Source organism: Mauremys reevesii, unplaced genomic scaffold (genome assembly GCF_016161935.1).
Source record: "Mauremys reevesii isolate NIE-2019 unplaced genomic scaffold, ASM1616193v1 Contig31, whole genome shotgun sequence".
NCBI lineage: Eukaryota > Metazoa > Chordata > Testudines > Geoemydidae > Mauremys > Mauremys reevesii.
This window is the reverse complement of record NW_024100842.1, coordinates 181,527-197,161: the sequence shown is the minus strand read 5'-3', so window position 1 is coordinate 197,161 and position 15,635 is coordinate 181,527. Positions and strand designations below refer to the sequence as shown.

The window sequence follows — 15,635 nt, the reverse complement described above, 5'->3', positions numbered from 1 at the left end:
CTGTAAGGAGAGTTAAGCACTTTATCATTTGTTAAATATACCTAATGCTACAGAGAAGGCAAGGTCAGAGAAAGGCACTTTGCACATGAACCAGTAAGTGGTGAGGTTTGTGATGGTCTTCAGTTCTTGGGCGAGTCCGTTTCACAGTCCCAGAGCACCCCAGGGAAAGTTCAGTCTGCTGCAGAGATGAGGTTTGCTCGTAGAGTTGAGAGTTCCATTGGGGCAGAGGAGTGAAGTTATAGACCACGGTCTTGATCACAGAGCTTTAGAGAGTCCATTAGGTATCCTGGGACCAGGCCATGAAGTGTCTACAAGATGAGGACCAAGACCTTAAACTTGACAGGGCTTCATGCACAAGTCCATTGGGCTGGATGCAATGCATCCGAGGGTGCTGAGGGAGTTGGCTGGTGTGATTGCAGAGCCATTGGCCATTGTCTTTGAAAACTCGTGGCGATCAGGGAAGGCCCCGGATAATTGGGAAAAGGCAAATATAGTGCCCATCTTTAAAAAAGGGAAGAAGGAGAATCCGGGGAACTAGAGACTGGTCAGCCTCACCTCAGTCCCTGGAAAATTCCTGAAGCAGGTCTCCAAGGAATCCATTTTGAAGCACTTGGAGGAGAGGAAGGTGATCAGGAACAGTCAACATGGATTCACCAAGGGGAAGTCAAGCCTGACAAACTTGATTGCCTTCTATGATGAGATAACTGACTCTGTGGATATGGGGAAAGAGGTGGATGTGATATATCATGACTTTAGCAAAGCTTTTCATACGGTCTCCCACAATATTCTTGCCAGCAAGTTAAAAAAGTATGGATTGGATGAATGGACTATAAAGTGGATAGAAAGCTGGCTAGATCATTGGGCTCAATGGGTAGTGATCAACAGCTCAATGTCTTGTGGGCAGCCGGTATCAAGCAGAATGCCCCAAGGGTCTGTCCTGGGGCTGGTTTTGGGATGGATTGCACCCTCAGCAAGTTCGCAAATGTCACTAAGCTGGGGGGAGAAGTTGATATCCTGGAGGGTAGGGATAGGGTCCAGAGTGACCTAGACAAATTAGAGGATTGGGCCAAAAGAAATCTGATGAAGTTCAACAAGGACAAGTGAAGAGTCCTGCACTTATGATGGAAGAATCCCATGAACTGCAACAGGCTGGGGACTGACTGGCTAAGTGGCAGTTCTGCAGAAAAGGACCTGGAGATTACAGTGGGAAGGAAGCTGGATATGAGTCAACAGTGTGCCCTTGTTGCCAAGAAGGCTAACATCATTTTGGGCTGCATTAGAGCATCACCAGCAGATCAAGGGAAGTGATTATTCCCCTCTATTCAGTCACATCTGGAGTATTGTGTCCAGTTTTGGGTCCCCCACTACAGAAAGGATATGACCAAATTGGTGAGAGTCCAGCGGAGGGCAACGAAAATGATTAGGGGGTTGGGGTACATGACTTACAAGGAGAGCCTGAGGGAACTGGGATTGTTTAGTCTGCAGAAGAGAAGAGTGAGGGGGGATTTGATAGCAGCCTTCAACTATCTGTAGGGGGATTCCAAAGACTATGGAGCTCGGCTGTTCTCAGTGGTGGCAGATGACAGAACAAGAAGCAATGGTCTCAAGTTGCAGTGGGGGAGGTTGTAGTGATGTCAAAGACTGACTGGTGTGGACCTCCTCCTGGTCATCCTGGGAATTAGCTCTTTCCCAGCCTTGGCACGCCCTCTGCCCTCCTGTGGCTCACCTGCCTCAGGCCCCCTTGTCCCTCGACCCTGGTGCCCTTTATCTCAGGGTTCTGCCCCAGCAGTACCCACGCTCTGGGTCTCCCCTCCCAGTTGAGCCCCCACCTCTCTACACCCACCTTGCCTCACTGGCTACTGCCAGTTGTCATCTAGCCCCCTCTCACTCATCATGGGCAAGGGGGGTTGGACCAGCTGCCTCTGTCTATCTCTGGGCTGCACCTCTGTAGCCCCAGTAATTCCTTTGGCCTTATCCAAGGCCTCAGCCTGGGGAGTTGCCAGGCTGGAGCTCCCCAGCTCCTCTTGCCTTTCCCCAGCCCTGCGCTGTGTCTGGTACCCTGCTCCCAGGCAACCAGCTTGAGTCAGTCTCTCTCTTTCCACAGCTAGAGAGAGACTGATGCAGCTCCTCCCTGAGCCCTTATAACAGGGCCAGCTGTGGCTGCTTCCCCATTCAGCCTAGACTTTCCACCAGAGCGGGGTAACTGCCCCACTACACCCCCCCTCAAAATACCCACCCTGGGGGCAGGGGGCACTCTTCCCTTGGGCTCCCCGAAGCTGCGCCTCTAGAGCCGCCCGTTTCCTTTCCGCCACCTCCCACCTTTTGGCCATTTCCCGGGTGTTCGTCTCTGCCTTTCGGCAGGCCTGCTCCGCTGCCTCCAGCTGCGCCCGCAGGTCTGCATCCCCCTGACCCTCCAGTTTTAGGGTCTGGGTTCATTGGTGGCCTGCTCCTTGACCACCTGGGTCCCGACCTCTTGCTGGCCCACTCAGTCTCAGTTTCTTTATTTGCAACCCGCTCAGCGACGGTCTGGGTCCCGACCTCTCACTGGGTCCCCTCCGTCCCTGTTGCTGCCTCCGCCACCTCTTGTGGGTGTCCAGCCATTATTCCTGCTGCCTCCACCTTGTCCAGTTTCGCCTCTTCCAGGTCCCCAGGCACCTCATTTGGCCACCCCTCAGTTCCCTTCAGGGGGCAGTGCCTCCTAATGTGGACCAGTGTATGGCAGCCCCAGCAGGCTCCCGCCTCTTTGCTGCCCTGGGCCTCTCATGGTCCATCTGGGGTCCCGCCCTCTCACTGGGACTGACCTGGTTCCTCCGTGTCAGGCCTGGCCACATCCACTGCATGTGCCCTTGTCGCCCGCAGGCCCAACATGTCTGCAGGTGCCTGGGTTCCCTCACCCGGTGGATTGTCTTCAGGACTTGCCCCTGTTCCTGCTTGGGGTGAGGCGCCCTACCCCCCAGTAGGGACAATCCCTTTTTAAGTGTCCCCCCCTTTTACATGCATAACAAGCCCTGCGTTCCATGCCCCGCCTCTGGGCCCTGGGGCTGGGCTTCTCCTCAGGTTCTCGGCGGTTCCTCCTGAACTCTCGCCTCAGCAGTCTTAACAGGGCTCACTGCCCTCCCACCAGCTGTCCCAACTGCTCCTGGAGGGCCCACTGCACCTCCCAGAGTCCCTTTTGGGTCTCCCATATCCCATGCAGCAGGGATCCCCTTTGCCACTGGGGGTCATCAGCCCCCTTTCGCCAGGGTGCTGACGCCTGTCCCCAACCAGGTTAGCACCTGGGGCCTCTGCAAAAACAGCTCCAGTATACCCAGGATCCATCGTCCCTTCCTGTAGCTCAGCACACCTTGCCTAGTCCTCACAGTCCCCTTGTATCAGGAGTGGAGTGCCCGTGCCTGCATTCTCCACCATGTGTACAAGGTTGAAGCCTTTTTCTACCAGAGTGGGGTAACTGCCCTGCTACAGAGGTCAAATTGGATATTAGGAAACACTATTTCACTAGGAGGGTGGGAAGCACTGGAATGGGTTCCCTAGGGAGGTGGTGGACTCTCCATCCTTAGAGGTTTTTAAGGCCTGGCCTGACAAACCCCTGGCTGGGATGATTTAGTTGGGGGTTGGTTCTGCTTTGAGCAGGGGGTGGGACTAGATACCTCCTGAGGTCTCTTTCAACCCTGATATTCTGTGATTCTATGGGAAGCTAATTTAGGGAGTGGAGAACAGGAGTTATGAGCTCATGGTAGCGTGCGTAGTTGAGGCAACACACTGCTGTGTTTAGTACTAGTTGGAGTTTCCTAAATGCTGAAGATTTGAGGCCCAGGTTTATTGCATTTCTGTAGCCCAGCCGAGAGGTGACAAAGGCATGAATAACTGCAGCCAGGTCTTAGTGTGTGTACAGCACCTAGCGCAGTCTCGGCCTCCAGCAGTACTGTAATGCAAATAACAGTGCTGGGTTTATACCAGTAAATGGGTCAGTGTCTCCGCATGCCATCTGTACTGAACCTCAGGTCCTTTATTAGTGAGCCGTGTAGCTGGTGTCCATCTCTAGCGCAATCACACTAACGAGAAGGGCCCTTTTAATCTGAAAAGGTGCTGAGGGGGAAGATATAAATGAATCACCTGCCAAGAAAAAGAGGAGTTTGGACAAGTATCGAGCATTCGAATCGGAAGAGCAAGAGTTGCTGAAAACCTGTAAGTATGAAAAACTGCCCCCAGTCCCTGCTGATACTGGGGAGCTGTGCCCGGGATGTGCCTGAAATACACAGGGCTTTGGGGAGAGGGCAAAATTGGACCCAGCCCTGGCTGTGGTTGAGGGTACAGAAGCCGCTTTCCCGCCCCAGGGATAGGGTGCAAGGCTGCGCCAGCCCATGTTCATGTGGCTGCTCTGTGTCACTTGCAGCAGGGGAGGATCAGGGCCGCAGCTTCTCAGGGCACACAGGGCTGTGAGTCAGTTTGTTGCCACCTGCTTCCAGTGTGAGGGAGTCTTGTGCCAGCTGGGCGTTAGCACTATAATGTGACCAGCCTGTCAGCCACTCAAGCACTCTCCTCTGGGCTACACCAGCCCTGCCTTTGCCCTGCAGGCTGACAATAGACACATGCCAGCCCCTGTGTGCCTTCGAAGTGTCCCACTGGTCACTGGATACCCACAGAAATCCCAGATCCTCTGTTCCCAAAGGAACAATGTATCCCAGTTTTACCTTAGCCCACCGCTCCTGTAGCATGCACAGCTCTTGAGTTCAATCATAGTTAGGGCCCTTCCAAATTAATGGACCATTTTGGTCAATTTCACAGTCATAGGATTTTCAAATCATAAATGTCATGAGTTCAGCTATTTAAGTCTGAAATTTCATGGTGTTGTAATTAGAATCATAGAAGATTAGGGCTGGAAGAAACCTCAGCAGGTATCTAGTCCAATCCCCTGCTTGAAGCAGGACCAATCCCACTAAATCATCCCAGCCAGGGCTTTGTCAAGCCTGACCTTAAAAACCTCTAAGGCTGGAGATTCCACCACCTCCCTAGGGAACCCATTCCAGTGCTTCACCACCCTCCTAGTGAAATAGTGTTTCCTAATATCCAGCCTAGACCTCCCCCACTGCAACTTGAGACCATTGCTCCTTGTTCTGTCATCTGCCACCACTGAGAACAGCCGAGCTCCATCCTCTTTGGAACCCCCCTTCACGTAGTTGAAGGCTGCTATCAAATCCCCCCTCACTTTTCTCTTCTTACAGACTAAATAACCCCAGTTCCCTCAGCCTCTCCTTGTAAGTCATGTGCCCCAACCCTCTAATTATTTTCGTTGCCCTCTACTGGACTCTCTCCAATTTGTCCACATCCCTTTCTGTAGTGGGGGGGACCAAAAATGGACACAATACTCCAGATGTGGCCTCACCAGTCCTGAATAGAGGGGAATAATCACTTCCCTCAGTCTGCTGGCAATGCCCCTACTAATACAGCACAATATGCCATTGGCCTTCTTGGCAACAAGGGCACACTGCTGACTCATATCCAGCTTCTCAACCACTGTAATGCCCAGGTTCTTTTCTGCAGAATTGCTGCTTAGCCAGTTGGTCCCCAGCCTGTAGCGGCGCATGGGATTCTTCTGTCCTAAGTGTCATCTGCACTTGTCCTTGTTGAACCTCATTAGATTTCTTTTGGCCCAATCCTCCAATTTGTCTAGGTCACTCTGGACCCTATCCCTACCCTTCAGCGTATCTGCCTCTCCCCCCAGTTTAGTGTCATCCGTGAACTTGCTGAGGGTGCAGTCCACGCCATCCTCCAGATCATTGATAAAGATGTTGAACAAAACCGGCTCCAGGACAGACCCCTGGCAGCTTGATACCAGCTGCCAACTAGACATCGAGCCGTTGATCACTACCCATTGAGTCTGATAATCTAGCCAGCTTTCTATCCACCTTATAGTCCATTCATTCAACCCATACTTCTTTAACTTGCTGGCAGGAATACTGTGGGAGACGGTATCAAAAGCTTTGCTAAAGTCAAGATATATCACATCCACCTCTTTCCCCATAGCCACAGAGCCGGTTATCTCATCATAGAAGGCAATCAGGTTGGTCAGGCATGACTTGCCCTTGGTGAATCCATGTTGACTGTTCTTGATCACCCTCCTCTCCAAGTGTTTCAAAATAGATTCCTTGAGGACCTGCTACACGATTTTGCTGGGGACTGAAGTGAGGCTGACCGGTCTGTAGTTCCCCAGGTTCTTTCTTCCCTTTTTAAAAGATGGGCTATATATTTGCCTTTTTCCAATCGTCCAGGACCTCTCCTGATCCCCACAAATTTTCAAAGATAATGGCCAATGGCTCTGCAATCACATCAGCCAACTCCCTCAGCGTCCTCGGATGCATTAGATCTGGACCCATGGACTTGTGCATGTCCAGCTTTTCTAAATAGTCCTTAACCTGGTCTTTCACCACTGAGGGCTTCTCATCTCCTCCCCATACTGTGATGCCCAGTGCATCAGTCTGGGAGCTGACTTTGTCTGTGAAGACCGAGGCAAAAAAAGCACTGAGTACTTCAGCTTTTTCCACATCATCTGTCACTAGGTTGCCTCCCCCATTCAGTAGAGGTTCCACACTTTCCCTGACCAGCTTCTTGTTGCTAACATACCTGTAGAAACCCTTCTTGTTACCCTTCATATCCCTTGCTAGCTGTACCTTGGCTTTCCTGATTACACCCCTAGATGCTCAAGCAATATTTTTATACTCCTCCCCAGTCATCTGTCCTAATTTCGATTTCTTGTAATCTTCCTTTTTGAGTTTAAGCTCACCAAAGATTTCACTGTTAAGCCAAGCTGGTCACCTGCCATATTTGCTATTCTTTCTGCACTTTGGGATGGTTTGTTCCTGAGCCATCAATAAGGCTTCTTTAAAATACAGCCAACTCTCCTGGACTCCTTTCCCCCCCATATTAGCCTCCCAGGGGATCCTGCTCATCAGTTCCCTAAGGGAGTCAAAGTCTGCTTTTCTGAAATCCAGGGTCCATATTTTGCTACTCTCCTTTCTTCCCTTTGTCAGGATCCTGAACTCAACCATCTCATGGTCACTGCCGCCCAGGTTGCCACCCATGTCTACTTCCCCTACCAATTCTTCCCTGTTTATAAGCAGCAGGTCAAGAGGAGCACTGCCTCTAGTTGGTTCCTCCAGCACTTGCACCAGGAAGTTGTCCCCAGCACTCTCCAAAAACTTCCTGGATTGTCTGTGCACTGCTGTATTGCTCTCCCAGCAGATGTCAGGATGATTGAAGTCCCCCATTAGAACCAGGGCCTGTGATCTGGAAACTCCAGTTAGTTGTCCAAAGAAAGCCTCATCTACCTCATCATTCTGAGGCATTACCACTGTCAAGGCTGAATCCCAACTCTGTCATTCTGAGTGCAGAAGGTGGGGGCCCACAAGGATTTAAAAAAATAATACTGGCCACTCCAGGCTTGTATTAAACTCCCAAGGTTACAGCTTTTCTCTGACCTTGGCTTGGTAAATGCTGCCACCACCCAAATACAAAAAAACCCAAAACCCTTTGAACCCAGGAAGGAGCACTTGGGAATTCCTCCCTGTGGGGTACCCTCAAACTCTTTCACCCCTCCGGGAAAGAGCCGAGAAAGAAAACAAAGGAAATTAGCTGTTGTCACCAGCTAATCAGTCAGCATAGACACAAACCTGTTAGGACACCAGAAATCCAGTCCCGTTCTTAAAAAAGGTAAATTTTATTAAAAACAAAAAGGAAGAAAATACATCTGAAACTTAGGCTTTTGCTAGATTTTTAAAAGAGCAATTCCAAAAATCAAGCATGCAAACAATTTGAGAAACGCTGGTCTCCCCCCGTGAAATCTGTATAGTACAGGGTAAAAGCACACAGAAAACCAGATTTCACGGGGGGAGACCAGATTTCACGGTCCGTGACGCATTTTTCATGGCTGTGAATTTGGTAGGGCCCTAATCATAGTGAAATAAAAGGGAATTAGTTTAAGAAAGACTAGAGATTCAACTGGAAACAAGTGTGAGTGATGGAAACAAATGGTTTCATATAAAACAAAATCATAAGACATGAACTAGGGTCTACACTTACTAATAGTTACCTTGCCTAGCTAATAGAGTAGAGTCTCACCCCAAAGTTCAGTCTTTTGCAGCACTTGCTTGTCCCAAGTAGCCAGGACCAAGTCTTCCACGAGCCACCCCCACTCATCCTATGATCTACTGATGCAGTCTTTTGTCTTTATTCACAGGCAGGGCCATTCCTTCCTTGCTGTATTGTTCCTTTCCCCTTCCAAGTGGTTGGGAGGTTTATAGTTTGTCTTTGATGGTTTTCCATTGACTTCTCTGAGCTGGGGCAAGGCAGACAATATATATACTACCTGTACGGCCCTGAGGATGGCACGTGGGTTGCAGCTGTGGGCTGACTGGGCTGCAAGCAGCCTGTGGGCCGCGGGTTGAGAACCACTGGTCTGGTAGCACAGCACCCCTAGCACCATGCTGGAGGATTGGGGCTGATAGGGATGAAGAGCCATCTATTGAATCACTGTTGCCATTTCCTATAGCATCCTGGGTTTTCCTTGGAGGCTCCCCTCCTTGACTGACCTGGCACAAGTCTGCTTAGCTGGTGAGAGCTGAGTGTATTCTTAACATGTAATTGTCTCCTCCTTCCAGATGAAAATATGGAATCCAGGATCCGAAAAGTTCTGAACACTACATACAAGAAGCTGACCAACTCTCTGTCCCAGGATAATATATCGGACGAGATTAAATATCTCAAGTGAGTCTGCAGCCCCATTTCTCCCTTAAAGCCTAATGATGGAGACACCACAGCCTACGCTCACATAGGGCTCCGCTTACCTGCTCCATGGACAGACCCACGTCGCAATGTGCAGATCAAGCTCTGAACTCCTGCATCTGCAGGGTTCTGGTGCAGGCCTGTGTCTAGATAGCACCATAGGAATTGACAAACTGGATCAGACCACGGTCCCTCTAGACCAGGGTCTTGTCTCTGACAGAGGCAACACCAGCTGCTTCAGAGGAAAGTATAAGACCCCCCACAATTATGGGCTGTCCCTGCTGCAGGGACAGTTCATTCCCGAGCCCTGTAGACCTGCTGGAAAAGAGAACACCACTGCAGATACCTTCCCCACGTGGGTCTCCCCTCAGGGCTCCACGAGGAAATTGTGGCCGGGAGGCATCCGTAATAGTGCAGGTTCTATAGAATGTTACTGCTCAGGAACCAAGGAGAAGCAAAGAGCTGGTATGACGGCTCAGGGCCTTTGTGCAGGCTTCTCTGGGCTTACGTGGCTCTTTGGGGATGCTCCCAGTTTGGGATTGGGCCCGCTGCCTTTTCCAGCCAGGGTGAACCCTGCCCCCTGAACAGGATGACATGGCGAGAATAAGGCCATTAGGGGTATATCTACACTGCATTGTAAACCTGGGTCTGTGGGACCCATGCCTAGAGAGTCGGTGTCTCCAAGCCTGAACCCAGGACTCACAACCGTGTTGACACGTCCGTACTGCACTACGCAGACCTGAGTCAGACTGTGAGGCAGGGCCGGCTCCAGACCCCAGCGCGACAAGCACGCGCGTGGGGCGGCAGTTGTCGTCAGAGGCGGCAGATTGGGCCGGCGGACCTGCCGCAGTCATGCCTGCGGGAGGTCCACCGGAGCCCCGGGACGACCGGACCTGCCACAGGCATGACTGCGGACGGTTCGCTGATCGCGCGGCTCGGCTGGACCTCCCGCAGGCATGACTGCGGCAGCTCAACCGGAGCCGCCAGACCAGCCAACCGTCCGCAGCTGCGGGAGGTCCAGCCGAGCCGCGCGACTAGTGGACCCTCACCAGTCAAGCCAGCGGGAGGTCCGCTGCTCCCGGGACTCCGGGGCGTCTCCCGCGCATGACTGCTTGGGGCGGCCGAATATGTAGAGCCGGCCCTGCTGTGAGGTGATGCCTCAGTGCAAAGTTGTGTGGAAGAAATGAATTCCACTCTCAGGTTGGAAACAACAAAATCAGAGACAGGTTTATTCAGGACATGCAATTGCAAGGGAAGAACACAGCTGACAGAGCATCTCTGCCTCAGTTTCTCCAAAGTACAAGCAAAATCACACAAGCATTTATACCTCTTTGTGACGTGCATGAATTAAAAACATCTGCATTTTATTTAGGCTATTTGCTATCTATTCCAGTATTTTCTCACTTTCTCTTCTCAAACATCATTACCTCAAGGCTGGGTCACACTGACTATTCTGCTGTTTTCCACTCGCTTCTGACGGGAGCCCTGCTTCTACAGGTCTCGCGATATTAGGCTAAGACTTGACAGAACAGTTGCTCTGTCTCTGACACTTAAACGGCTGCACTTAAATCCTCTCTTTCTTTCCCTGCTTCCACAGGTGTCCCCACAGCCAAACGTGGGGAGGGCATGGCTTTGGCTCCCTCAGCTCAGCAGGGCTCTCAGGCCACTCCTGGTGTCCAGGAACCTGGAAAGCCTCTCTGTTCTCAGGCCTGTCAGAGGGTTGGTAGGGGAACCCAGGCCCACCCACTCCACTGGGTTCCAGCTCAGGGCCCTCAAGCCAGACAAGGAGAGTCAGGGTTTGCTGATTCTAAGAGTACCCTGAGCTCCTTCCTGCCTTCCCTCGGGCCCCTGCAGGCTCTTCGGTCTGTTGGCGTGTTCACCTCTTGCTGGAATGTTCTCCCTGAGCAGCTCTCTAGTAGTCTGCTGACAGGAGTTCCTTTCTCCTGCCTGCTCACTGCTCTGTTAGCCACCCGCCTTCTGCCTCCCAGCCCTTTTATCCTCCCAGCTGCTGTTAGCTGGCCAATCAGCAGTGGCTAGCAGCAGGGTCGGATTAACTTTTTGTGGGCCCGGTGCCAAACAAATTTGTGGGCCCCCATGGGGCACAGTGCAGGGGGGTGGGATGGTCAGTCTCCGGCGTGAAGGGCGGGCTGGGGCAATGAGGCACAGCATGGCAGGAGCAGCCCCGCTCTGCACAGCCCAGCAGGAGAGCACTGTTTACGAACCTGCAGCTGCCAGACGCACACTGCCCTGCCCAGCCCTGTGCTGCCAGCATGCCCCTTCGCCTTGAAGGTGGGCCCATACCACATTGCCCCCCTGCCCAGTGCCCCACCATTATGCCCCAGCGCCCCCTTGCCCAGAGACCTCCAGCACAGATCTCTATACCCAGCCCCCAGAGACCTCCCCCACTGACCTTCCACCACAACTGCACAGCATGCTGCACACCACACCACTCACCAGCGCCCCCCGCTCACAGACCCACCACCACAGCTGCACAGCACCCCATATTCCTGAGGAGATTGTGCACCAAAATATTAAAAATTCTGTGCACAATATCTTAAAATTCTGCAAATTGTATTTGTCAATAAATAAATGCGGAGGCTCCAACATGGCAGTGGGGAGCACAGGCCACTGGTTGCATGGAGGTGGGAGATTACCCTGCAGCTTCCCCCCATCCCACCCTGGGACAGGGACTCGGCAGTTAAGCTGCACCCAATTCTGACACAGTGCAAGGGCCAGGCCTGCCCCAGAAACACCCTGGGGCCCTGCCCCCCTGTGCCCGGCACACCAGGTGTGGGTGAGCAGGCTCAGCCCAACAGCAGGATCCAAGTGCAGAGGGACTTAGTGTGGGGGGATCCAGATGGGGGTAAAAAAGTTCTCTGTGGGGCAATCTGGGTGCAGGTGGCTCAGTGGGGGATCTGGATGCACAGAAGGGTTCCAGGTGCAGGGGCAATGGGACTCTGCAGGGGATCCAAGTGAAGGTGTTTGGGGCTCAGCAGTGGGGTTCTAGGTGCAGGGGAGGTGGGGTTCATTTGGGTGGGGGTGCAGGTAGTTGGGGCTCAATAGGGAGGGTGTCTGGGAGGGCTCATCGGGGTGGTACAGATGCTGGGGAGGTGGGGCTTGTCAGGGTGAGGGTTCAATGGGCCTGCTTAACAGGGGAACTTGTTTCCAGCTGTAATTGGTTAGTCCTGAATAATCTTCAATCAGATAAAGTTTAGTAAGGAACAAAGCACCTCTCATCTGTCTCTTAAAACCAGCTTTTCTTGCAGTGATCTTTTAGCACAAAATGCCGAAGACAGTTGAGTACACTTAATTTCTCCTGAGGAACCAACTTAATTTGGTGAATTTGCTCACATAAAATTTTTACAGTATGTTGCCAACTGGTGGGATTTTATAGAGAATCTCTCAATAGAATCATAGAATCTCAGGATTGGAAGGGACCTCAGGAGGTATCTAGTCCAACCCCCTGCTCAAAGCAGGACCAGTCCCCAACTAAATCATCTCAGCCAGGGCTTTGTCAAACCTGACCTTAAAAACCTCTAAGGAAGGAGATTCCACCACATCCCTAGGGAACCCATTCCAGTGCTTCACCAACCTCCTACTGAAAAAATGTTTCCTAATATCCAACCTAAACCTCCCACACTGCAACTTGAGACCATTGCTCCTTGTCCTGTCACCTAGTACCACTGAGAACAGCCAAGCTCCATCCTCTTTGGAACCCCCTGTCAGGTAGTTGAAAGCAGCTATCAAATCCCCCCTCACTCTTCTCTTCTGCAGACTAAACAATCCCAGTTCCCTCAGCCTCTCCTCATAAGTCATGTGCTCCAGCCCCCTAATCATTTTTGTTGCCCTCCGCTGGACTCTTTCCAATTTTTCACATTCTTCTTGTAGTGGGGGGCCCAAAACTGGACACAGTACTCCAGATGAGGCCTCACCAATGTCGAATAGAGGGGAACGATCACGTCCCCCGATCTGCTGACAATGCCACTACTTATACAGCCCAAAATGCCATTAGCCTTCTTGGCAACAAGGGCACACTGTCGACTCATATCCAGCTTTTCATCCACTGTAACCCCTAGGTCCTTTTCTGCAGAACTGAATACTAAGTGTTTTTCTTAAAGTCCAGTACCTACATTCTTGTGATTCAGATTATAATTAAAAAAAAAAAAGTTTATACCCATATGGTTGGGAAGAAAAGCCTGAAAGTGCGATCCAAGTGTAACCCATTCTGCCAAGGGGATGCTGAATGCTGGGCTCCAGCTTCTCCCCTGCCCCCGCTTCCCCCATCCCCTTCTCTTCCCCATCCCATGCACTTTCCCCACCACTCCATCTCCTCCCTAGGCTTGGGAGATGGGAGAACCTCCCCCCAGCACGAGCCGGAGGAGCGGAGCGGGTTGGGGCCGGGTCACTCCACTTCCTGCTGCCCAGTAATTGCAGGGCCGGCCCGACCCCACACTCACGGGGCCGCGGGGCGTGGGGTGAACCGGCCCCAGCCCACGCCGCTCTGCTCCCCCGGATCCCAGCCTTGGGACTTGGGGGGTAGGGAAAACTGGCTGGGAGCTGACGGAGTGGAGCAAGCGGAAGCTGGGTTGCTCCACTTACCGCCACCCGGTGAGTGCAGGGTGTGCCTGACCCCTGCTGCAGTCCTCAGGGGAAGGGGTGGAGTGGGGTGGGGTGGGGGCAGAGCAGGGGTGGGGGGAGCTTTCCTGGCCAGCTCAGATGGTCGGGGGATTAGGCTGGCTGGGGCCCCTTCTGACTGGTAAACGCGGTACTAGCTGGCAGTACCTGTATTAACCCTTTGGTTGCTGGGCTAGCGTGGGGTACATATACCCCATGACACAGACCTCCTGCTTCTAGGGGCGTATTCCAGGGTTCCTAGCCCCTCGCCAGCTGTAGCTGCTCTAGGTCTTGGTTCATGGTTTATGGCAGGAAAACTTGTCTGTCCATCCAGCCAAACCTTAACGATAGCAGAGCCTGATCCAGTGTTCATCTAAATCATTTTGGGGGTTGGGGAGAAGGGGAGTCTTTCCATTGCCTCCAGTGGGGCTGTATTTGTGAGGAAGGGAGCTACTGGCCCTTCCCAAATACATGAATCTGTCTAACCCTCCCTCCCTCTCTCCTCCTTCTCAGGAACCGCCTCCTCACCTTGAAAGAAAAGTCTTCTCTGGACCCCATTTACATTGGGCTCTTTGGCAGCACCGGGGCTGGGAAGAGCTCGCTGTTCAATGCCGTCATCGATCAGCAGTTCTTCCTGCCAGTGTCAGGGAACCAAGCCTGCACCTCGTGCATTGTGCAAGTCAGCATCAGCCGGAGCAAAAACTACGAGGCAAAAATTCACCTTCTGTCACTACAGGCAAGTCTAATTCCTCAGCCTGGCACAGGGCCCGGGTGTGTTCTTTAGGACAGTCTCCTGCTGCAGGGTGTGCAGCCAGCCACAGCCCCTCCACAGGGTAACTCTGTCTTATGGAGAGGGCAGCTGGCTGCCTGGCCCAGAAGTCGCCGGCTGGCTGCTTCTTGTATTAAACCTCAGCTCTGCCTGATGATTGCCAAGGGCTCCAGGAAGCAATGAGTGTCCTCTGAGGACAGGGTTGGGGCTGGTTCTCTTAGGAGGTCAGGAGGTAGGGTAACCAGACAGCAAATGTGAAAAATCTGGACAGGAAGCATGGAGTTATAGGAGCCTATATAAGTGCAACTGTCAGCAATACCTGCATCGCCTTTGAAGAAGATCGCTGCCAGCGTCTACAAGAGGCACGCGAACGAGGTCACAGAGCATCAGCAGCGCACAACCCACTGACCGCCAACTTCCCATGCACCATCTGCAGCCAAATGTGCAACTCTAGAATTGGCTCTAGAATTGGCCTGTGTAGTCATCAGAGGGCACACTATGAGACCAACAATAGATGGTCTGCACAGATTTGTCATCATCATCATCATCGGACTACCTACTATAAGAAAAAGACCCAAAAATCAGGACTGTCCCTATAAAATTGGGACATCTGGTCACCCTTTCAGGAGGAGACAGGTGTAAGCAACAGCACTTCCCTCCCTGGTTTGCTTGGAGTTGTCCAGAGGGGAATCCTGCTGCTGGAACCACAGCTGGTTTGTCTGCTGCAGAAGCCAGGGAACCACTTGTGCTGCGTCTGCACTATAGCTCCCCACAGCTTCTCCTGCAGCACTGAGCCAGTTCCCAGCTCCCATCCCCTGCCTGGCACTGAAATAGCTCTGTAGTCCCTTTGATTGGAATGCTGTTACACCAATCCCACCCAGCCTGAGCTCTAGGCACTGCCATAGCTGCTGAAATCCACTACCGCTGCCTGTACAACCCTAGTCAAATCCAGCTCCAACTCCTGCATTATTCTGTAGCAGCCTTGCCCAGCCCCCACCCCGGCCCCCAAATGCCCAAGATAACTGTTTGCCCTGCTCTGTACTGGCAGGAATGGAAGGAGGAACTGAAGAATCTGGTGGAGCTTGTGTGGACACCCGGGGAGGAGGAAGAAGAGGAGGAGGAAGATGATGTAGGTGAAGCTGTCCAAAAGCTTCGAGCGCTCTATGGGAGAGATGCTGAAACCAGATCTTATGAAGACCTGTTGAGGGCAAAGCCACTAGTAAATATCCCTGCCGCAAATTGTATTCGCCTCGAGGGAGCGCAGGTGAGTGTGTGTGTGTGTTTATAAATTCCGAATCCTGAAGACATTTGTGGGTTCAAACTAAAAACAAACTGGATAAATTCATGCAGGATTGGTCAATCGATGTCTGTTAGCCAAGATGGTCAGGGACAAACCCCATGCTCTAAACCTCTGACTGCCCGAAATTGGGAGTGGACGACAGGGGATGGATCACTAGATAAAGAGCCTTGTTCT

General features: G+C 52.2%; 1 protein-coding gene across 3 annotated transcripts in view; it reads left to right on the top strand.

Annotated features, from left to right (window-relative positions):
* Positions 1–15,635, top strand: part of LOC120393801 (nuclear GTPase SLIP-GC-like) — a 303,315-nt gene that overhangs the window by 232,598 nt on the left and 55,082 nt on the right. For all 3 annotated transcript variants that reach the window (XM_039518289.1, XM_039518288.1, XM_039518290.1), the window contains exons 3-6: positions 4,084–4,185; positions 8,655–8,760; positions 13,906–14,128; positions 15,210–15,425. In XM_039518289.1, coding sequence (XP_039374223.1) covers positions 4,084–4,185; positions 8,655–8,760; positions 13,906–14,128; positions 15,210–15,425 — 647 coding nt within the window. The remainder of the gene's footprint in view (positions 1–4,083; positions 4,186–8,654; positions 8,761–13,905; positions 14,129–15,209; positions 15,426–15,635) is intronic.